General features: G+C 38.4%; 3 protein-coding genes across 13 annotated transcripts in view; 2 read left to right on the forward strand and 1 right to left on the reverse strand.

The window, feature by feature from the left end:
• Window positions 1-6,363, forward strand: part of ATG10 (autophagy related 10) — a 200,343-nt gene extending 193,980 nt beyond the window's left edge. For all 5 annotated transcript variants that reach the window (XM_025047846.1, XM_015590319.2, XM_006913193.3 and 2 more), the window contains 3 exons: window positions 3,250-3,347; window positions 4,012-4,127; window positions 4,450-6,363. In XM_025047846.1, the coding sequence (XP_024903614.1) occupies window positions 3,250-3,347; window positions 4,012-4,111 (198 nt within the window). In that variant the 3' untranslated portion in view covers window positions 4,112-4,127; window positions 4,450-6,363. The remainder of the gene's footprint in view (window positions 1-3,249; window positions 3,348-4,011; window positions 4,128-4,449) is intronic.
• A 10,103-nt stretch (window positions 6,364-16,466) lies between these two features.
• RPS23 (ribosomal protein S23) lies at window positions 16,467-18,293 on the reverse strand. Its single transcript, XM_006913194.3, has 4 exons — window positions 18,141-18,293; window positions 17,539-17,698; window positions 16,798-16,918; window positions 16,467-16,663 (listed from the first exon to the last, which is right to left on the reverse strand). Exons 1-4 carry the CDS (start codon window positions 18,142-18,144, stop codon window positions 16,517-16,519), a joined length of 432 nt encoding a protein of 143 aa, XP_006913256.1. The 5' UTR covers window positions 18,145-18,293; the 3' UTR covers window positions 16,467-16,516.
• Window positions 18,294-18,356: 63 nt separating this feature from the next.
• The window catches only part of ATP6AP1L (ATPase H+ transporting accessory protein 1 like), a 41,252-nt gene continuing 35,503 nt past the window's right edge, over window positions 18,357-24,105 (forward strand). For 5 of the 7 annotated variants that reach the window (XR_003046713.1, XM_025047817.1, XM_025047815.1 and 2 more), the window contains exons 1-2: window positions 18,357-18,515; window positions 22,050-22,096. The gene's annotated coding sequence lies outside the window, so the exon portion shown is untranslated. The other 2 variants (XM_025047816.1, XM_025047819.1) reach the window with 1 other exon arrangement.

Genomic DNA, 24,105 nt, shown 5'->3' on the forward strand with positions numbered 1-24,105 from the left:
CTTGGAGAGGTGAGGAGGCTGAATAGTTGAGCTGATGTTCCCCATGAGGAGTGTTTCCATCTAATTCCATCCTTGGAGGTCTAGGTTTCATGTTATTAAAGAAGGCGACATGTCTTCTCTTCACTAAGATTTGGTTATAGCTCTTCATTCCTTATATTGGTTACTACTAAAGTAATCCAAAAAAATTTAGACTAAATTTGGCTTTTGAAATCCCAACCCTCCAAATAGTAATTATTTTAGTTTAGGATAATCCTAAAATTCTTTTGTATTTCCTATGCTCATTTTCCTTTACCGTTTTCTGCCTCTGACACCAGCATTAGACCTCTGCATGACAGATTTTTTCCTTAGCATTCTGATCTCTATTTAAAGATCACTTCTATAAGGCCTTCCCTTTCACCAAAACATCACTACAGTCCCTCCAGAATCTTGTTACCCTATTTTATTTCATTCACAACACTCATTATTATCTAGATTATCTTGATTACTTATTTGTTTTATGTGTTTATTGGCTGTCTCTTGCATTGGAATGTAAGTTCCATGGGATCAAGGACTTCATCTTTATAACTGTATCTAAAACTGTTCCTGAAAGAGACATAAAAGATGGCCAACAGATGTGTGTTGAATTAATAAATATTACTTTAAGGCAGGTAAGGGAAGCCAGAATCAAGTTGGACAGGAGGATTCACTATAGGCATAACACATCTGGGCTGTGACCCCGGCCAGGGTCTGGTTAGGGATGAGAATGAGAGGTGGGCAGAGAGCTGGAGTGAGGGAGCTCAGGCTCTGCTGTAAGAATCAGGCCACTGGGCAGAGACATGTGGAAGTAGCACTTGGGAGAGATACACCAACCCACACCCAGTGAATAACTCAACCCTCACCACACATAAAACACCCAAATCTCCATACCCAATGTCTCTAGTACAAGAGGAACTATCCCTTCCATATCTTGTGAGTAGGTGTGTGCACACGCATGCAGGCATGACTGTTTTGGGATTGGCGGGCGGAAGAAGCAGGGCCAACCACACATAATTCTTCCCATGGATAGCTCTGAGTTCAGCTTCTCCTGTACTGGCTGAAGAGTAGAAGAAGCCAGGAGAAGCAGCTAGGCAGCCTCTAGTCCAAATCCAGCCTACGGGCTTATTGTATTTGGCCCACATTATGTTAAAAAAAAAAAGTGCCAACATTTAAATTTAGGAGATTTTACAGGAAAATCTGGATTTCTAGGTTATTTTGACAAATGGGAAGACCTGGCACACTGAACCTGCATCCTCACATGTCACAATTAGCTGGAGCAGAATGGCAGGCACAGCCTCAGCTGAGCACACTCTCCCTCCCCTACAGTCTCTGTCACCTGCTGGTGTATTTTACTGGCTTTGTTCCTCGAGGCCACCTGCACGGTCTTTGTAGGTATTTGTTTTAATCTCTTTCAGCTGCTATAACAAAATACCATCGGTTGGGTACTTTATAAACAACAGAAATTTATTTCTCACAGTTCCGGAGGCTGGAAGTCTCCAGATCAGGGTACCAGCCCTTTCTCGTGACAGCTCTTTTCTGGGGCACAGGCTTCTTCTCACTGTGTCCTCGCATGGTGGGATGGGGCAGGCTTACTCTCTGGAGCCTCTTTTTAAAAATTTATTATTTATAATAGTTGACATACAATATTATATTAGTTTCAGGTGTACAGCATGGTGATTTGACACTTATATACCTTACAATGTGATCATCACAGTCAGTCTAGTAACCATCTGTCACTGTACAAAGTTACTACACTATTATTGACTATTTTCCCTGTGCTGTACATTACATTTCCTTGACTTATTTATTTTATAACCGAAATTTTGTACCTCTTTACCTTCCTAATCCATTCCCTTCCTGCCTCTGGCAACCACTGGTTTGTTCTCTCTATCTATGAATCTATTCCTATTTTGTTTTGTTTTGTTTTATTTTTTTTCCACATATACATGAAATCACACCTTTATGTTCATTGCAGCATTATTTACAATAGGTAAGATATGTAAGCAACCTAGGTGTTCATCGATAGATGAATGGATAAAGAAGCTTTTTATATGTATATATAATCTGGATTCCATTATATAGACATATAATGGAATATTACTTGACCATAAAAAATAATGGAATATTGCCATCTGCGACAATATGGATGGACCTAGAGGGTATTATGCTAAGTGAAATAAGTCAGACAGAGAAAGACAAATACCATATGGAGCCTCTTTTATAAGGTCCTTAGTGTTCCACCCTCATGACCTAATCACCTCCCAAAAGCCCCACCTCCTAATACAAACACACTGGACATTAGGATTTCAACATATGAATTTGGCAAGACACAAATATTCATACCATAGCAGTATTTGAATTTGTAGTCTGTGGCATAATGGTTAATACACAATGTAAATGCTCAATAAATTTATCATCAGTAAATGTTTTCATGTTGGTAGAATTTGTGCATAGGTTGCTCACTACAAAGTAACCTTCGAGGGCTCCGCATTGCTTGCCAAATGATGTCCACATCCCTAACCTGGCAGCAGTCTGACCTATATCTTATGTCCAGTCATTCTGTTATAAAGGCAGTGCAATTCCACCATATGGGCTTTTAACTTATAGAAACAGCCCTATAAGCTTGGGAGAGACAGAAGGAGAGAAACAAATAAACAGAGAAACTCTGAAAGAGAGCCAGACAGAAGTAGACAACTTAAATAATGTAAGCAGTTCTTCTCCCAGACCCTCATTCTACCCATGTGCCTATTGGCACTGAATGCAGTTAGGCCTGAAGCAATTAATACGTTGACAAAATTTATGTAAAAAAAGTGCAGATGATTTTTGTCCCCTTACCACTAACAAAGGAATGAAATAACATTGTTCAGATAGGCTATTGGGCTTCACAGATGTCTTTGAGGAAAAACTGAAGAATAATTAAAAACCAGAGAGAAGCTCTAGCTGACAGAGTTAGAAGGAACTGATAAAATTTGTCTACAGTTTGTATTGTATAAGCAAAGCCATGTGACCTCCCATAATTGACTGTACTACTTTATCAATACATAACTCCTTCTTAGCAACTTCTCATGTTTAGATTATGAATTATATTTCATAATTGAAATCTATCTATATCCTAATTTAATAACTTGCAATTTAAAACAAACCTTTATTTTAAAGGAGTAAACCAGATTATGCATTTTAACTATTTCAAAGTAACTCACAGGGATAATCCCGAATGAACTCTGATTCCTACAGGAGCATCCGATACTTGGGCGACCCTTTTTTGTACTTCATCCCTGCAAGACGAATGAATTCATGGCTCCTGTGTTAAAGAATGCTCGGAAAATCAATAGGTAAGAAACACCATCAAGATACATTGGCTTTGACTCTTATTTTAAAAGTATAAATCTTTTTATGTGACTCTGAAAGCTGAGCTAAAAAAGAAATATTCTTTGTAATAATAATAATGACTAACATTTATTGATTTTTACTGTGTGCTAGGTGCTGTTCTATTTTAGATATATTAATGCATTGGGTTTTTTTTTTTCATAATGGCCTCTGAGCTAAATTTTATTCTTTTATCCAGTTTACAAAGGAGGAAGCTAAAGCACAGAGGGGTTAAATGATTTGGCCAAGGTCACACAGCTAGTTAAGGGGGTGGAACTGGGATTTGAAAATTGAAAAACCAGCCGTTTTGCCTCAGAGCCATGCTCTTAATCACTGTACTCTACTACCCTAGCAAATGCTGTAAATTATGAGTGTAAAATTGTAATTATTGGGGGATGCAGGAGTCTCATTGCCTCCAAATACCTCCGTGAGGGATCCTCACGGTTTTTTTGGAGCATGAGTCCTTGTCAAGCGATAACGCCGACATTTGGAAATGCTGGGATTCCAAGCCGTGGGCACACATCTCTGAGGAAAGCCTTGTTTCTTTTATTGTCGGTAACTGATTTTCTACCATTTGTCCAAACTACAATGGAAACAGTAGAATTGCCTGTATTTTCACTTGTTTCCCAGGAATGTCAACTACATCACATCTTGGCTGAGCATTGTAGGGCCAGTTGTTGGGCTGAATCTACCCCTGAGCTATGCCAGAGCAGCCTCTCAGGATGAATGAAATGTCGATCAAAAAGGTAAAAAGGAAAGCATGGATTGAATGTTTTGCTGTTACAAAGATCCTGGAGTCTCTGTTGCACGTAGATACATTGTCCCAGCTGGCCCCACCATATATTGTTTGCTTTCATGTTTAATAGGCTGACTGCTGACTTGTCTTTTTAGTTTTCCCAGCAACCAGCACCAATCATGTAGGAAGCATTTTACTTTGCTATAAGTAACACTCACACAACTACAGAAGAGTATGGTTTATTATAGAATTGATATTCTTGAAATAAGTCTTTCCTGCTCCCGTTAACCTTCATTTATTCTCTTGGCTTTTGTTTCGTTCTTGTTCTTCAGATTCTTCTATTGAGTCAAAGAGCTTAGATATTGCAGCATGAAGAACTCTGAAAGTTTACATGGCTGACCCTGGCTTTAACAGGACCAGGTTCGTGAGTTTTCAGCTCACCAAGATTTTGACATGGATTTTTTTCCCCTCAGAAGCAAATGTCTGCAGCAACTGATATACCGTATGTTTCAAAGAAACACCTCAAAGACACAAATCAATGTAAATAGCAAAATATAAATGTAACTCAAGAATAGAAATGCTGACATCACTAGGGCATTTCCAGGTCATTCTTTCATGTTTCTGAGACTTGTCTTCTTTATCTTTAACGTGAGAATAACAAGCTACCTCAATGGGGCTGCTATGAGAACCATGTGAGATCATTAATACATGAGAAAATATTGTAAAGTATTATACAAATATTCATTAAATTCTCACCTTTCTGATACTTGATTGTTGTTCACCCAGTCTGTCAATAAGTTTACCAACCAATAAGTTAGTAAGATGAACCTAATCTGGAAACATTTTTGGTTTTAGGATTGCTTGTTTTGATTTTCATTTTAACTTGCTAGGGGCTGAAACTAAGAGAAAAATGTAACTGGCTCTTTAGAGCATCTTGATTAGTGCCTGTCGGTAAGGGATGCACTTTAAAATCACCTGAGGATCTTTTACAAGTACAAATGCTGAGCCCTGCCTTCTGAAACAGCTTCTCTGGGGTGATTCCGATGCACATACTCCTGGGGAACCTCTGGTCTGGAAGTGCCTTTAGTGTGGCATTTATTTGTATTGTTTTGATCTCCCAACAAGCCTTTTCCAATTTGTGTATAGCTCTGGCAAGCTGGACTGACTCCTAACATTTGTCTGGGCATTGGCCGGAGACTTATGGACAGTAAAAGGATGTCCAGGAGGCATTTGTTCTGGAGTAAGCCGTTAGGGTGAGGGAATTGTCTGCTGGTGAATCAAAGAGGATTCGCTGTAGGTTAAGGGCTGAACTTTCACAGAGGGAGCATAAGTAGAGAAGGGTTAATTCAAACTGCTGGAAAAGCTAAAAGTAAATTTTAAAATGCTGAGTTGCACATATTCATGCTGGGATGAGAGGCTGCTTACATGCTTGGTGGGCATTTTGGTATTTACCACTTAACATCTTTCCAAGTTCTGCAAGGGATTTTTTCCCCCTACTCTTCCTAATGTAAATACAGATTTCTCAGCAAGTCATTTCTCAAGCCATGTCATTTCTGGGGTTTTAAAAAAATTATATATATAAAATAATGTGTCATCTGGATTATGTGCTTGTCTAGAAATATTAGTTATCTTTTGCTAACAGATTCTGAGATGATAGTAGTTTATCAGTTTGGGGCCAGTGTTTAGTTTTGTTTAAAGTTAAAAATATTATTATTTTTCTCTGATTGATGACCTGAAAATTCATCAGTGGCAGAAAAATTTCTGAAGCGCTCACGTAGGTGGTGGAGACCTCCCTCCCCAGATAGATCCCTCTCTTCAGGCAGCTCTGTTTCTTTTCAGAATGTTGTTCACTTAAAAAGCTTGTAATTTTTGGTTGATAAAAATTTTCATTTTTGAAAGTACAGTTATATAACAGACTGTTATCCTAACAGAAAACATTAGAAAAAAATTTTTGTTTTGTCAAAGTAACAGTTTTTCCTCTGGAATATGAGGATTTTTCCTCTGGGTTTCCTCTCTAGCTAATACAAGAAAAAGCCCTTTCAGTCAGAAATAAGGCTGATTAAAGCTGCTACCAGCCAATCTCCTAAACTCTGATTTTTATGTGACCTTGGAAAAATTGCTTCACCTTGTTTGGTCTTCAGTTTTCTTGTTTGCAAAATGAGGAAATTTAGCTATGTGACTTGTGAGGGAGGCCCAGTGCAATGCTTAGGTCTGCAAACTTGAGAAATAAATCGTGAGTCTGGTTAGATGCTGCTTGACTTGGGCTAATTTTTTAAATCTCCTTAAGTCTTTGCCATTTCTATTTTTAAAAAGCCTACAATATCTATCCCACTCACCTAACAAATGTCTAGAGATCAAAATGGTAAGTAGATCTGGATGTGCTTCGTTAACCAGCACGGCGATGCGTGGAGTAAGGGGGATGATGGGTCATTGGCCCCTGCTCCTGTCTGGGCGCCAGCACACCTAATCCTTCCCACCTCATTTCTGGTCGGGCAAGTCTTCTCTGTCCACATCCTTATCTGACCTATGCTCATGCTGGTTCCCACCTGGAAACACTTTCTTCCCTGTTCCTCTACCAATTTTCAACCTAGTTTATGTGATTTACTCTTTCGCAGAGTCATCACTGACACCACAGTTCCCGCTGGTTGACCTCTCCCTCCGTTACGCACCGGACTCAGTCTTATTAGCCTTTAATTTTCTCCCTTTCACTCTGATTTCTTTCCTTCCTTCTGGGTAATAAGTAACTTAAGGTGATGATCCCCCGCCCCCCTTTTTTTTGGTATGTTCCAAGGTGGCATGTAAATAAGAGTTGCTATTTGCCCCTCACAAGTGACCCAGAGAAGGCTCGCTCTGGGGATTCAAGTGGGTGGACCAGTTCTTTGAAAGGCCAGAGGCTGTATATTGATCGTCAGGTACTAGCCTACAAGCTGAAGGTTAAAAATACAAGACTAACCACTCCTTCAACAAAAATGTATTAAAATAAAGAGAAAAAAAATCAAAACTGGGTTATGGCATCCACTTCTCCCAAGATTGGTATAGTTTTTATTAATACATTCAAGATATTAGGAAATAGAGATCTGCATTGTCAAAACTAGCTCTTTGCATAATTCAGAGAGCCAATATTCCAATGAGCTGGGGTGTTTTTTTTTTTGATAAATATTTGAGAGTAAGAATATGTAAATATTCATTTCAGCAGATACTTAGTGAGTTCCTCTTATGTACTGCACCCTAGGCTGGGTGCTGGGATAGCAAACAAAAAGATGGGAACCTAGCTCATAAAAATGCCACAGCCCAGTGAAGAAGACACACAAAAGGAAGATTGTGCTATGACAAGCAAAAGGAAATGTTTTCAGAAGAGAAATGTGAGTAGAGTCATGAAAAACTTTATTTAGCTAAGTCGAGAATGGAGGAAAGGCCTCGAAGGTGCACATGGGGAAGTAGTGAAGAGTGAAGCTGGCTAGTAGAACTGGGGCCAGGTCTGGAGGAGCCTTGATTGTCACACTGAAAATTTGTGTTTGGCCTGAAAACCACGAGGAGCCACTGAGGGCATTCAAGTAAAGGAGTTAAAGTGATCACATTTGCATTTTAGAAAGAACTTGAAATCTTTAAGTGACTGCTGCATATAACTAATCACACACACTTTTTGTCAGGTTCCCCCCACCCCCCACCCCCCACCAGCAGATACTAGCCCATAGGTTGTAGAAGGTTCAGAAGTGCAGAAAGGGCTGGGAGTATGCCAAGGACACTTTTTGATTTTTGCCTAGAGCCTTCCGAAACAAAACCTGCCAGTGTCCTAAAAAGCCTGAGTCTTGGCTTGCTGTTTTATCTGGGGTAAGTCCCTGTACTTCTCTGAGCCTCTGTTTCTTAATGTATTAAGTGGAAGGAAGTATATTATATCAGGTAAAATCAATTTATTGGTTGATAACCAGTCCAGTATTTTTTTTTTTTTATGAAATAGAATATGTCTGGGAAAAACCCTCCCTGTGTTTCTTCTATATTTCATAATACTACCACACTCACAGCACTTCCGACACCAGATGTGTGGGTTTTGTACACTAACAATTCTGTAACACCAGCTAGCTGGGTGTCTTACTATATAATTCAGTTCTGTCAGTTCTGACATTATTTACCTGGATAGTTAGACTGCCTCCACTTAAGACACCAATCACAAGTCTGAGGTTAGCAACTGTATTTTTAACCGACCAGCTATAAATCAGGGTTCCCATGACCCTCTCCATGGATTTAGTAATTTGCTAGAATGGCTCACAGTACTCAGGGAAACACTTATGTTTACCAGTTTATTATATAATAAAGGATATTATAAATAGCCAGGTAGATACATAGAGCGAGGTCCAGAAGGGTCCCAAGTGCAGGAGCTTCTGTCCCCATGGAGTTGGGTTTCATCACCCTCCCAACACATAGATGTGTTCACTAACTTGGTAGCTCTCTGAATCCTGTGCTTTAGGGATTTTTACGGAGGCTTCCTCACATAGGCATGATTGATCATTTACTCCACTTCTGTTCTTTCTCTCCTTCCAGGAAGATGGCATATGGGGCTGAAAATACCATGTTTCTAATCAGGGCTTGGTCTTTCTGGTGACTAGCCCCCATTCTGAAGCTATTGAGGAGCCTACCAAGAGCCTGATAATTAGAACAAAAGACACTCCTTTCACCCAGGAAATTCCAAGGGATTTAGGAGATCTGTGTCAGAAACGGGTCAAAGAGTAAAGAGTAAAACAAAAGATACTTCTCCTGCTCTTATCACCTAGGAAATTACAAGGATTTTAGAAGCTTTGTGCCAGGAACAGTGGTGGTGGGGGTGCAGAGACCAACATATATATTTTTCTATTGTTTCACAAATACATAGAAGAAAAGTGGATTGCACGTAATGAGGGTATTATTGTTTTGTGAATCTTTGGTTTCAACTACATTACATACATGTATCCATATCTATGGATATGTGTGTGTGCTAGGTTGTGATGGAAGTGTATTTCTAACTCCAGGGAATAATCAGAGATTTGAAAACTAATGAACAAATAAGCTCCCTTCCAAAGTCTGAGACCCTCCAATTCTGTCTTCTTGCTCACCAGTCCACGGCTGAAGGTTGTTCTAGAAGAGTATAGGAAATAGTTAACTATATTGTGCCCATAGCACTAGGCTACTTTAATGTGCACACAGGCCCCCACAGCTACCCCTCTAGATTCTTATAGAGCTTGTCTGCAAAAGTGCTTTCACATTTTTATTCTTGAATTTGGTAGTGTTCTTTCAAGCAATTATGTAATGTAAAGCCCTTGCTTTTATTCACTTTTGTGTTGCCAATAGCGACATCTAGTGGTGATCGAGCCCTATTGCAGGTATCCTGTGTTCTATCTAGAACATTAGAGCTGAAAGTGATTTTAGAGATCACCCATTCTCATTTTGTAAATTATTAAAAAACAAAACGAAACTGGAAACTCACATGTATTCATTCATGCAAATTAGCTTTATGTGAGAATAAATCAAGCCCATGGCTGCTTGATGATTCTTGGGTTATTTTGAAGCTTTTCAAATACCCCAAATCACTGTTAATTGTAACCATGAGGCAGAAATTTAACGAAGCATGCCCTGATAGGGTAACGGGAAATCATAGTTCGGTGTATCTACAGTCTTTGGTGCATTATTATTTACATGTGCGTGCCAGATCTTCAGGGTTTAGCATGGTGTCTGGCACTGGTAGTACTCAATAAATTTTTGTGGAGCATTTGTATATGTGGGTGATCGCTGAGCCTGAAAGAAGCTGCCATGGTCTCTTTCAACAGGTGACAGGGACTGGACCTGCTTTCCTCTTTGGGAACTGTACCCACTCCGTCCTTTGAGAAGATTTCTTTCCCCTGACCTCAGCAGCAGAGTGGGATGTGGTCTCCTCAGCTCTGTCCTTCAATAGGTTCAGAGAGAGAGAATACCCAGGCCTTTTCTGCTTATTAATAGGGAACTGGCTAAATAAAATGTGGTTCTATATAGCAATTAAGAGGAATGAATTTAATCTTCATGTATCAAAATAGGCAGTTCTCATAAATAGATAGTTGAGTTAAAACAGAAAAAACTAGGTGCTAATTATGCATACAGCCTAAAACACTGTATCAAAATACACTGATGCCACACATTTTTGATAGTATGTATGTAAAAACATAAAAAATGGTATACAAGGACACACATCAAACTCATAGGAGAGGTTGCCTGGGAGGGTGGAGCTTCCAGTCAGCCATGCCATCACGAGGGAGAACAACCAATATTCTACAGTGTACTGTGTTGCCAGCATTTTTGGATATCGTGTTTTGTGTTTTTGCATCCCATCATGTCTACAAAATGCCCTTCTGCATCTCCTGCTTTGTAGGAAAAGAAAGCAATTACACTTGAGATGAAACTCAAGAGAGTTGCCCAACTGTAGGCTAATGTAAGTGTTCTGAGGACATTTAAAGTAAGCTAAGCTGAGCTCTGATGTTCGGTAGGTTAGGTATAGTAAATGCATTTTTGACTTACGGTATTTTCAACTTACGATGAGTGTACCAGGATGTAACCTCATCATAAGTTGAGGAGCATACTGTGTGTGTGTATGTGTGTGTGTGTGTGCGCGCGCGCGCATGTGTGAGAAAATTCTGCATAGTTTCAGAAGGATCCTAGACTCTCCAAAATCTATGGGACATATCTTAGATTAAGAATCCTGGTTGATAAATCTCATTCAGAATGGCTTTCTTCCATTACACACACACATACACACACACACACACACACACACACATATCATGTGCAAGAGAAAGAGGGGTATAGTGCCAGGACAAAAACTACCTAATTATAAACATAAAATACAGAATGAATAAAGTCAACTATTGCATACTAGAATCACAAGCCTAGGAAAATTCTGGGAACCTACTGGAAACCTAAGGAGAGGGGGAGTGGTCAAACTTACTTGGAAATACATGCAAAACAGAAGACCTGAAGCTGTCTAACTATATATGTATATATTTTAAAATCTTACTATAGGAACTTATTGGATTTTGTTAACCAATGTCACCATCAAACAAACAAACAAACAAACAAATACATAAAAATCTTACTATCAGCTGGATAAATAAGTTCACAAAACTGTTGGAGAGAAAAGATATGATAACTTTCATATCACTCTTTCTAAAGTAGGTGTTAATGGACAGAACACGTTTCAACAAATAACATTTCTCTCAGGTGTTCTCAGCTGTTCTTGAAGTGAAAAATTATTTAAAATGTGGCTTATTTTGCCCACTATTGTACACACTTAAACATTAGCTGGGAGGTACGGAAACATTATAATATATTAGCATCTAAACTTCTTCGAAAATGTGGGTATACTCAGTATGTCCTACACGTTTAACCCAGCCAAGTAATATGACTTCTTGTTCTATTTCTAATTAACCTCAGTGGCAAAAGTGTTAGAAAGCTAGACTTAAACAAAATCTCCCATACTGTGAGTAGATTAGAGAACAGAATTCATGTCAATAATCACATTACCACAAATAATCAAGCAGATCATAGGTAAGGACCCGCTGAGGGAGCTGGTACTTCTCTGACTGGAACATCTGAAGGGGTGATGGGGCCATGATTTCCTCCTCTCCCTCCTGAGGGAGAGGGGCTGCCTGGCATCACAGTTGCTGTTTGAAAGCTTCAAGTCATCAGGGAAGCAGAGCGTGTTAAAGGAGGGGATTTCAATTGCACTCATCGTGTCTGGCTGAGGTTCTGCAGGCTACGTGTGAATGGCTCCCTCATTTTTGAAGATACACACCACATATTAAAGGTTTCAGTGACAGTCTGAATGAGGTGGAGAGTGTGTGTGTGTGTGCAAATTTGGAAAATGATTATCTGTCACTCACAGGTCCCTTCAAATGTGTCACTTTAAAAATTATTTTCCCCATGAGACAATTTATGCTGAAAAACAATTATTAAATGTTTTAATGCTTTGCTCTAGAATTTCTGTAGTGACATTACTGTGACAATTAGGTTTAATAACCACTTCTATTTATCTTCCTTCACTTTACCAAATAATCCGAACAGAAATTGTGCTAGAAACTAAATATGCTCAGTACAACCTGCGGAGACAGTCTCCTAACTACAGTGCCATAAAAATTGTGAGTTAATTCTTGAATGATCCATTTAAACATATTTTATAGGTTAAAATAAAGATTATACAAGTAGCTGTTAGTGAAAATTGTATTGCAATATGGTAATTTACGATATTGGCCTTTTTTAGTGACTTCCTGCAAAGCCAATAAGAAAACTTTAGATACTTTGACAACCTTGAAGTGACTCCGGGAATGTTATCCACAGCATGATCATTATGACCAAATCCTGCTACCAGACATTTTCTTACAGTGAAACACAGCAAATTCACATATACAAAGATATACATTCAAACGTGCATAGCTCTCAAATTAGAAGTGTCTCTTAGCTATTATCAAAAAATAAAAGGAAAAAAGCCCATATAATAGAGGCATTGTGTATTTCCCTGATAGTTTTATATTTTTTATTTTTTTTAATTTTATTATTTTCAAGTATACACCACATTGGTTAGACATTTATATAGTTTATGAAACAATCTCCCTGATTGTTCTTTCTCTCCTCTGGCTCTACACCTAGCCATTACATTACTGCTGACTGCATTCCCTATGCCGTGCTCCCCATCCCCATGACCATCTATCAGCTACTGATTGGTACTTTAACCCTTCACCCCAGCTCCCACACCCCTCCCCTCTGGCCTTCACCAGATTGTCCTCTATCTTCTTTACCCCTTTACCCCATTCTTCAAGCCTCCCAACTCCCCTCCCCTCTGGCCATTATTAGATTGTCTTCTATATTTGTAAGTCTGTTTTTGATTAGTTTGTTCTTTTTGTTCCTTAGATTCCACATATAAGTGAAATCATATGGAATTTATCTTTCTTATTTCACTCAGCATAATAACCTCCAGGTCCATTCATGTCATTGTGATCGGTAAGATTTCATTTTTAATGGCTGAGTAATATTCTGTTGTGTGTGTGTGTGTACATAACTTCTTTATTCAATCATCTGTTGATGGGCATTTAGGTTTTTTCCCATATCTTGGCTATTGTAAATTGTGCTGCCATGAACATAGGGGTGTATAAATCTTTACAAATTATTGTTTTGGTTTTCTTTGGATAAATATCCAGAAGTACAATTGCTGGGTCAAAAGGTATATCCATTTTTAATTTTTTGAGAAACCTCCAGACTGTTTTCCATAGTGGCTGTACCACTTTGCAATCCCACCAACAGTGTATGAAAATTCCCTTTTCTCCACGTTCTTGACAACACTTGTTGTTCTTTGATTTATTGATGATAGCCATTCTGACAGGTGTGAGGTGATATCTCATTGTGGTTTTAATGTGCATTTCTCTGATAGTGACCTTGAGCATCTTTTTATGTTTTTTAAAAGAATATCACTAACTGCAGTATTTATACATTTCCATGTAAACACAGAAAATTTGTTAATCATCTTGTACTACCTCTCTTCCCTTCAAAAAACACAAAATACTCTTACTAAACACCCACCGTAAACTTATGCGTTAAATAGCTACCTGTAGGGCAGTGTTTATCGTTTGCAATTGGGTGGGTGCCCTACAGGAACAGTTTCATTTAGAAGACAGACTATCATCCTGATTTCAACTATGCTGAGTACTTGAACAAATTATTTCAACAATAATTAAGAACTACCTTTTTCGGACTTCTGATTTATAAGATAGGTGGCTGGGTAAGATTAGTAGCTTCCTGATTCTCCCGCCACCCACCTCCCACACCCTACCCCCCATTAGTGAGGAAAGCAAGAGATAACTGCATAAGGACGGCCTGACAGCTTGTCAAAGACAGATCTCTTCAAATACTGCAAAAATTGTTTCCCAAAAGTTCCAGTGTTTGTTATCTAGCAGATGCCTTAGGGAATTCTGGTATTCCTTGGATTTGAGAACCACTGGGCTGGTGATTTCTAGATTCTTTCTGCTCTAAGTTTATGATTTGTTTGGGCTTTGTTAGACAAATATGAGGTGACGCAAATTAAGTAACTACTCGTTCACAATTTTTAAAAACTTTATAAAGAATTCAAGATTCACAAGAAGTTCCAAAAATAGTGTAGGTTGTGTATAACATCCACCCAGCTTTCCCAAATAACATCTTTGATAACTGAAGTATATTTTCAAAACCAGGAAATTGACATTGGTACAATGCTATTGACTATAGACCTTACTTGTATTTTACGTTTATTTATGTATATATGTATATATATCTATATATTTTTTGCACATAGGACTATGAACTTCCATCACAAGTATTAATTTGTGTAAACGCCACCACAATCTGGACTCAAACCTGTTGTCACCAGACTCCCTTGTGCTATACAGTTCAACTCTACCCCATCCCTTAAATCCCTGGCAACCATTTGTTTCTTCTCCATCACTATAATTTTGCCATTTTGAGTTTTACATACAAAATACGGGACACATGTAACCTTTCGAGTTGGCTTTTTATAGTTAGCATGCTACTACTGAGATCCATAGAAGCTGTTGCATGTAACAGTAATTTCTTCTATGACTGAATAGGATTTCATTTATGGCTGTACCTACCAGTTGCCCAGTGAAGGACACCTAGGTTGTTTCCAGTTCTTGGCTATCTCAAAGTTGCTGTAACCATGCACAAAGAGGATTTTGTGTGGGTAGACATTTAATTTCTGTAGGATAACTGCCTAGGAGTGCAATTGCTGGGTTATTAAGTATAACTTTATAAATCGCCAAACTTTTCCAGTGACTGTACATTTCATATTCCTACCAACAATTTATGAGATCCAGTTGCTCCAGCCTCACCAATACATGGCATTTTATTAATTTTAGCCATTCTGACAGGTGTTTTTAATTTGTATTTTCCTAATGGCTCATGATGTTGATCATCTTTTCATGTGCTTGTTACCTCTTCAGTGAAGTGTTTACTTGCCCATTTTGTAATAGGATTGTTTTGAAATTGGACAGTTCTCTATATATTTTGGATACAAGTCCTTTGTTGGGTATGACTTGCAGTTTATCCCAGTCTTTGGTTTGTCTTTTCATCTTCTCACCCAGATCTTTCATGGAGCAAGTTTTTAATTTGGGGCTTCTTTAGGCAAATATCAGATAACACAAAGTATCTACTTATTTGCAATTAAAAACTTTTTAATTTATACTCACAAGTTGCAAAAATAGTTTGCGTATAACCCATAAACTCCAACTTACCTTTTGTGTGAAATGTGCTTTTGGTGTAATGCCCAAGATCACTTTACCTAACCTCAAACCATGTCTTCTACAAGTTCTATAGCTTTACATTTTATTCAGATATACGATCCACTTTGACTTTTTATATAAGTTCTAAGATTTAGGTCGAAGTCAACTTTTTTCAGAAATGAAAATCTATAGTGTTGACTACCTCACTGAATTGCTTTTCTACCCAACAATAACCAGCCACACATGGATAAGTCTATGGAAACTATTTAACTGACCTGTCTTTCCCTCCTCCAATACCACACCCTCGATTATTGTAGCTACAAATCATCTTACAACCAGGTTTTGTGATCCCTCCATCTTCAGTATTGTCTTAGCTATTCTAGTGGCTTTGCCTTTCCACATAAATTTTAAAATTTGCTTACTTCTACAAAAGTTGCTGGGATTTTGCTTCAATTTTACACCCAGGGTTGAAGGGGCGTGAGCCACTTGGTGGTGGAGTGGGAGGAAAACACAGGGGTAGAAAGAACCAGGCTATTTCAAGCACTTTTGGGTCTGAGGCACATTACTTTTTGTGTCCAAAAGTAAACCTCAAGGACAAATTATCAGGTACTGACAAGCTCAGAACAGAGCACTAGAATCAGTCTTTCTCTATCCAATATCCCTTGCTCATAAACTTTCCCTCTATGCCTTAGCCAAACATTTAATTCCATTAAATTATCTACAGAATGATCCAATGTAAATTTTGCTGTCATAAACACAGAATTACATGGGTCCTGATTTAGATACTCAAAAACCAAGAGCAAGGAACTTGATAGTATTTATTATACTGAGTCCCCAGGAAGATGAATCTAAGAATGTGCATTATCAAGAATTCCTAAGATGATACTGCTAGAAATTCAGTGTTAAGTCCTCTTTACAAGAATGCTGTACATTTATTTCTTCTAGATTTACTGTTATTTTATTACATGCAGGGGATAAACTTTACTGTGAATCGCATTTACTCTAGAGAACTCTGAATCAAATATTTTCCAAATCTCCTAAAATTGGTAAAGCATATATCTCTGTGGTAAAGAAAATAAGACACAACCTATTTTTGGCATATGAAAATTTATTATTACTGTGTTTTCACCATTGAAACTTATGATCTTGGTCTTTCCTTCTTGCCTTTGTATAAAGCCAAGAGAGACACATTGGCTACTTTGACAACCTTAAAGCGGACTCCAGGAATGTCACCAACAGCATGACCTTTGCGACCAAATCCAGCAACCAGAACTTCATCATTTTCCTAGAATAAAATAACAGTTTACTTCTGGTGTCAGTGGCAATCACTAAAAGTACTCATCCATCCTCTAAAAAACTGGGGGAAACTACTCCAAGAATAAAAGACTGAACCAGTCTACAGCAGTCTGAAACACTTACCTCAATAAAATTCAAACAACCATCATTGGGTACAAAGGCTGTGATCTTTTTGCCATTCTTGATGAGCTGGACTCTGACACACTTCCTGATGGCAGAATTTGGTTGTTTGGCTTCAACCCCTCTGAAACAAACAGTACAAGAGTGAGCTGGCTTTCTGAAAAGGGATACATTTTCAATCTAACCCTAAGCGGTCAAACTCCCTGATTTAAACGAAGCTTTTTCTGTTCTAGCTTCATTAGCACAGAGGGAAATTTCTGGACCCTTTATAAATATGGATTTAAATCTGGATTTAAATCCTGACTACCACTAGTAGTGGACCATAGGAAATTACCATTTGTAAAGTCAAAAACGATTGAGCACTGGCAAATTCACGTGGCTCAATCTGAGCTGTATACTTCAGGCAACAAACCTCTCTTTATCTTAGTTTTCTCAGGTAGGAAGATGTAATTGCAAAGATTAAATAGTTGACGGGTACCAATTGCTTATAACCGTTCCCACACGCATTAAGCTTGATCCCTTCATTGCTTTCTCCCCTCCAATCCTACCTCAACTCCTTCCAAACTAATGGTAAGAGATTAAAAACCTTACTTAATACTTGTTACTTGTTACTCAATACTTGTTACTCTCAAACAAACGCGAGTATGCAAAGACCTAGAATTTACATTGCAACTTCTTTAAATGTAGTTGTCTTGAATTGCCATATTAAAATAAACCTTGATGGAAGCAGCATATTTCACTTACACTTTTTCCAGCACAATTCCCTTGGCATGGGATGCGCCTCCAAAAGGGTTGGCTTTCAGGGCTGTGCCCAAATGGGCTTTCTTGTACTGTTTATCATGCCACTTCTGATCTCGCCGATGGCTTCGGAGCTTCCTTGCAGTACGAAGACCGCGACACTTGCCTAAAAATCAAATTCACCTTAGTTCCGCCGCAAAAATGCCTGTCATTTGTTACACCTTCTAAGACACTAACCTCACCTGGAGTACAAGCCGGTAGGCTCTTGCATCACATACTGGCACATGGCCTAAACCTCAAAGTTTCCTTTGAACCAGCTAAGAGGTGGACACAAGCGCTCCAATGGATGCGTTTTCCCAAAACACTGAAGCACCGCGCCAATGCTCAGGGGCAGCTTCCGCCACCCGGCGTCCCTCAAGACCGCGAGCAACGCGGCCTCTGCGCCGCATGGGTCCCTTTGGGGCCCGGCCATGTGCTGCAGGAGCGGTGCTTCCTCGGCCCTCTCTCCCTGAGGCGTCCACCTCACCAATCGGCTCCAATTCGCCTGCCCGACCCCGAGACCCCAAGTGCCCCTTGCGATCCTCACAACCTGTCCCGGGAGAACTCACCCATCCTGCCAACACCACCGGCCTAAGCAAAAGAGGGAAGGAGCACAGGAAGGAGCCACAAGCCACCGCGAGCAAGCCCCGCCCAGCCAAGGACCCGTGCGGCTGTCCACGCAGCGCCTGATCCGACGCTGGCGCCTCTCGTTTGAAAGACTAGTTTGCGCCACTTTCCAGAATCTGCGTCTTATTTAATGTGTCTGAAGTTCAGAGATATCTCATTTGCATTGTTGTTTATTTCTTTTTATGTGACTGCCGCAGACAGAAGAAACGTAGCCTACCAATCCCAGTACTCTTTGCACGAGACCCAATTAACTGCGCAGACTGCTCTCGAGAAACCCACAGGGGCGGGGCTTAGTGGCGTAACGCAGGCGGAAGCAGGTGTCACTTTGGGTTTCTGGGTGGTGAGGGTGTTTATAGTTTAGAAAATTAGACCTCTGAGCCTTAATTCCTACTCACAGTTAACGTGGAAAATTGAAAAATTTTTAGTGAAACAATGTGATGTATTAATTAAAAACCCGAGCTTTGGAGGTAGGCCAGGTCTTAAACCCCAAAGCTGCTATTTACTGGTTGTGTGACCTTGGGCGATTCATTTAATTAACTCTTTAAATCTCAGTTTTTTCTATAGAATGAAATAGAGTTCTGTGGGATGCTGATTCATGCCAGGCACTCTTCTAAGTACTGAGAATACAACAGTTAACAAGAGAGTTAAGGTTTCTGCTCTTATAAAGTTTGTATTTTAGATGCAAGAAGGTAGAAAAAAAAATTAAAAATTTAAAAATTTTTCATACTGGTAAATGCTATAGAGAAAATATAGTTGGTTAGATGATAGTAACTTAGAGATGGCGTGGCTACTCTAGGATGGTTTAGAAAGATATCTCTATAGACATTGCATTTGAGCTAAGATCCTAAAGAGACAAACATACAGAGTAGAGTCTTCCAGGAAGAGGGATTCAATAAGCAGAATGAACTGGCACTTTTCAAGAACTAAAGGATCAGGTAGGAGGAGCACAGTGAATGAGCAGTAAGTAGTATGGTACTAGATGTGGTTTGAGAGGTGCACAGCATTATATGGAGCCTATAGACCATGGTGTAGATTGTTTACGCTTCATATGATTGAATGCCTGGAAAGTTTTGAACAGAGGAGTAACAAGATAGGGTTTATATTTTTATAGGATCACTCTGGCTGTTGTTAGGAGAAAAAAAAAAAAACCTGTAAGAGATGAATCTGTGAGGCCAGTTAGGAGGGTGTTGTAGTAGTCCAGTTGAAAGATGATGATGGCTTGAACTCTGGGTGGAGGAGCTAAAAAGTGGTTAGATTAGATACAATGTTTGATGATAGAGCCAACAGGATTTGCTAAGGAATGTAGGATGTGAGAGAGGAGTTAATTATGATTTTCAAACTGCACAATTGTGTGACTTGTGTTATTTATTGACTGGTAAATACTGGGAGAAGTGCAGATTTAGAAGGGGAAATTAAGAGTTCTGTTATGAATGCGTTAAGTTTGAGATGCCTGTTAGACATTCTGGTAGGGATGTGAAATGTGCAGTTGTTTATATGCATGTGGAGATCAAGGGAGTCACCAGTGAATACATAGCATTGAAAGCCATGACTCTGAGTGAGATCACTTAGGAGATGACTGTAGGTAGAAAGGCTGGAGGCTGAGCTGTGAGTGCACCAAAACTTAGTATATGAAAGAGAAGCAAGTGAAGCAAAACAGATGAGAAGGAGTGGCCAGTGCTGGCAAAACAGACTGAGAAGAAGTGGCCAATGCTGTACTTTAACCAAAGCCAAGTGAAGAATGTGGAAGTGAGCAAGTGTGAAAGGAGGGTAAGATGAGGACTGAGATTTGTGTTTTGGGTTTGGCAATGTGGAGGTTATTGGTGACTTGGTTAAGTGGGGATCCCATGGAGTGAAGATGTAAGCCTGATTGGAGCCAATAGAGTATGGGAGAGAAGGAAGTGTAGACAACAACTATAGACAGTTTTTGCAAGGAATTTTTCTATACTATCCAGAGGAAAGGGGCTATATCTGGAGGGGGATGTGGGGGCTATATCTGGTGGGGGATGTGAAGCAAAACAGATGAGGATGGGTTTATTTATGATGGCAGATTTTATGACATTTTTGTATCCTGATGGGATTGTTCCAAGTAGAGAAGAAAAAAACGGATAATTCATTAGAGAAAGAGGATAATTACGCAAGCAAGTCCTTGTGTAGACTAGAGGGATGCCCAAGTGGAGGAATTGATCTTGGAAATAGTAATAATTTCTCTATAGTAATAAAGGCAGCGTATAGGGCTACAACTGCAAGTAAATTGGAAGATTCGTTGTTGAGAAGATGTGGAACTTCTCTTTTAACTGCTATTTGCTCAATGAAATAAGCGGGGTCATCAGTGAAGAGAAAGAGTAGAGAAAAGTTTGAGACTAGAAGGTAGGATGTGAAATCATAATACAAGATAACTACTCAACTTAAATAGTACTAACTTTGTACCACATACTATTTTAGATGCCTTACATTTATTAACTCCTTTAATTCTCATAACACTAAAAGGTAGATACTTTCAGTACCCCTGTTTTTCTGAGGAACACTGTCTTAGTCCATTTGGGCTACTATAACAAATTACCTTAGACTAGGTGGTGTATAAACTACAGAAATTCATTTCTCACAGTTCTGATACTGGGAAGTCCAAAATCAAGGTGCTGGCAGATTCAATGTCTGGTGAGAACTCATTTCCTTGTTCATAGATTGCTTTCTTATTGCTATAACCTCAAATGGCAGAAGGGCCAAGGCACCTCTTTGGGGTCTCATTTATTTTTGGTTTTTATTTTGTTTTTGTTTTTTTTTTCAAATTTTATTGAGATATAATTGACATGTTGGGGTCTCTGATCCCATTCATGAGGGCTCATGACCTAATCACCTCTGAAAGGCCCCACCTACTAACACCATCATGTTAGGGACTAGGTTTCAACATATGTTTTGCCCCCTAATCTAAAAGTGTGGGAATATAGGTTGACAAAAGCATGTAGGAGTATTGAACAGTTCTGAGGACCCCTTTGAAAATAGGAAATTACATCAGTCAGCATGGTTTTGTGTATTCTTCAGATTCATTCAGTGTAGTGACTAAGTTGGTGGAGAGTTGAGCTTTAACAGAGCTTACTTGGGTGGAATCTAGTCTCGTGAATGTGACGGAGGAAGGGCATGGGAATTGAGAGTGATTGGAAAGAAAAGATTAAGTTAACCATGAGATTGAAGCTGGAGGAATAAAGAGCCTAGGATAGCCAGAGGACTTTGAAAACCTGGCCCTGTCAGGTAGGAGAAATTTCTGTGAAACTAATTAAGATAGTGAAGTATTAGTTATGAAGTAGATGGATTGACCAATGAATAGAATAGAGAGCCCAGCAAGAGACTGAACTGAGTATAGAATATTATTAAATGACAGAGTGAGAAGTCAGATCAATATGTTAAGGGAGGACTAGGACTGTTAAACAGATGGAGCTGCACAAAAAGTTTTTACCCCAATTAAATTGGCTCACCATCTCAAGTTAAAAACAAAAATTAACTCCAGATGGGATTGAAGGCCTAAATGTCAACAACAAAAATTTTAAGTTCTTAGTAGTCAGCAAAGGTTAATATCTTCTTGAACTTGGGAAAAGAAATATTTGTGAACAAGATAAGAAGAATGGAATGATAAATTTGACCATATTAAAAACCCCTGTCCTATAAAACAACTGAAAGAAAGCAAAGAGACAAGTTAGGAACTGAACTGATATTCACAGGAAGTGTTCATGTAAAAAATTGGGATTTGTTTCCTTGGAAGTTTAGTAAAACCATCTGCGCCTGATATTTTGTTGTTGTTTTTATTTTATTTTTTCTGTGGGATATATTATTAACTATAGACTAAATCTCTTTAATAGTTACAGAACCATTCATAGAACTGTGATTTCTTCTTGAGTCAGATCTGGTAAGTGATTTTTCTAGCACTCGACTTATTTCATCTTAAGTTTTCAAAATTGTTCAATAAAGGTGTTATGACCTGTCATGCATGAATATGTGTGTGTGTGTGTGTGTGTGTGTGTGTGTGTGTATTTGTGTATTTGTTATTGGAAGGTTTTTAACTATGAATTCAATTTCTTTAGTAAATGTAGTATTATACAGGTTATTAATTTATCCTTGAGTGAACTTTGGTAATGTGTGCCTTCCAAAGAATTTGTCTATTTCCTCTAATTTGTGAAATTGATGGACATAAAGTTGTTTGTAATATTTCTTTATAATCTTTTTAATATCTGTAGATTTATAATGATGTCTCGTCTTCCATTTCTGATTTTGGTAAATTGTCTTCTCTTTTTTTTTCTCGGTCAGCTAGAAGTTTATTAATCTTATCAATCTGTTCAGAGAACTAGCTTTTGGGTTCACTGATTTTCTCTACTGTTTTTCTGTTTTCAATTTCATTGATTTCTTATGTGGTCTTATCTTTATTATTTACTTTCTTGTGCTTGTTTTGGATTTACATTTGCTCTTTTACTAGTTTCTTTAAGTGGAAGCTTAGGTCATTGATTTGAGACCTCTGTTCTTTTCTGATAAATTTAATGGTATAAATATCCTTTTAAGCACTGCTTGAACTGTATGCTATGAGTTTTAGTATGTTATATTTTAGTTTTAATTCAATTTAAAACATTTACTAATTTAATTTTTTATTTCCTTCTTGACCCATGGATTATTTAGAATTGTGTTAACTTAATTTCCAAATATTTGGGGATTTTCTAGATATCTATGTTGTTTATTTCTAGTTTAATTCCATTATGTTCTAAGAACATACGTTTTTAATTTCAGTTTTGAAGAAAATTGTTGAGGTTTGCTTTATGGCCCAGAATATAGCCACTCTTGGTGAATTTTCCATGTACACTTGGAAAGAAAGTATTTTCTGCTGATGTTAGCAAGAATGCTCTATATGTATTAATTAGCCAAAGGTGGTTGATAGTGCTGTTCAGGTCTTCTGTATCCTATATTCAGGACAATAGTGACATTGGATGGAGAGAATGGGGATCATAGTTAGATGTTGGATTGTGTTTACTTTGGGTAGTAGGTTTAATTATTATATTATAAAAACAAACAAACAAACAAAGCATGAACCATTAGTCATGATTTACAACGAGCGTGTGTTATAAACCAAGGATTTTGATTGCTACAGGTAAGAAAAGGAAAAATAAAAGGATTTAAGTTTAATTTTTGGAGCTTTAAGCTTTTTTCATTTCCCGGTAAAGAATTTATTACTTAATTTGGAGCCTGAAAGGACAAAGAATTTCCTTGGCTCTTGGACTGTAAATTTTCTGAAAGGACCCCCTAAAAGAAGGCTGCCATGGTTGAAGAGTAGTGAGCCAGTGGGAAAATAGAGGAAGGAGAAGTTAGAGAGGTGGGCAGGGCCAGCTCATGCCCAACCTATAGGCCAGGATAAGGAGTTTGGATTTCATTATGAATGTGATGAGAAGACATTGGAGGGCTTCAAGTAAGAGAGTGATAAGGTCTGATCTACATTTAAAAAAAAATCCCTGTGCCTGCTATGGAATGGTGCTGTAGAAAGGAAAGAGAGGATTCAAGTTATCCGAGGAGGGGATACTTGCAATAGCATAGGTGTGAGATCGTGGTAGTAGCATTGGAGACAGAGAGATGTCATAAGATTCAAAGTATAATATGGAGTTAGATCATGATGTCAATATTTCCATCATGATCTAACTCCATATTATACTTTGAATCTTATGACATCTCTCTTTTATTGACATCATAATCACCACCATTACTACTACCTCTAACTGGTATGAATACTATTTAGGTTTTGGGCATAGGACTTCATATGCATAATTTCTTTTAATCCTCAAAACAACTCCTATATGGTAGTGCTGTTATTAAACCCATTTTACAAAGAGAAAATTAAGGCTTAAAAAAATTAACTTGCTTACCCAGAACATATTTGTT

Source organism: Pteropus alecto, unplaced genomic scaffold (genome assembly GCF_000325575.1).
Source record: "Pteropus alecto unplaced genomic scaffold, ASM32557v1 scaffold20, whole genome shotgun sequence".
NCBI lineage: Eukaryota > Metazoa > Chordata > Mammalia > Chiroptera > Pteropodidae > Pteropus > Pteropus alecto.

Bases quoted from the DNA above. Each gene is read 5' to 3' on its own strand.
- RPS23 (XM_006913194.3), bottom strand. The intron at 16,919-17,538 runs GTAAGTGAAATA...TGTTTGTTTCAG, and splicing joins GGAATTGTGCTGGAAAAAGT to AGGGGTTGAAGCCAAACAAC. The intron at 16,664-16,797 runs GTAAGTGTTTCA...ATTTTATTCTAG, and splicing joins GTTGTTTGAATTTTATTGAG to GAAAATGATGAAGTTCTGGT.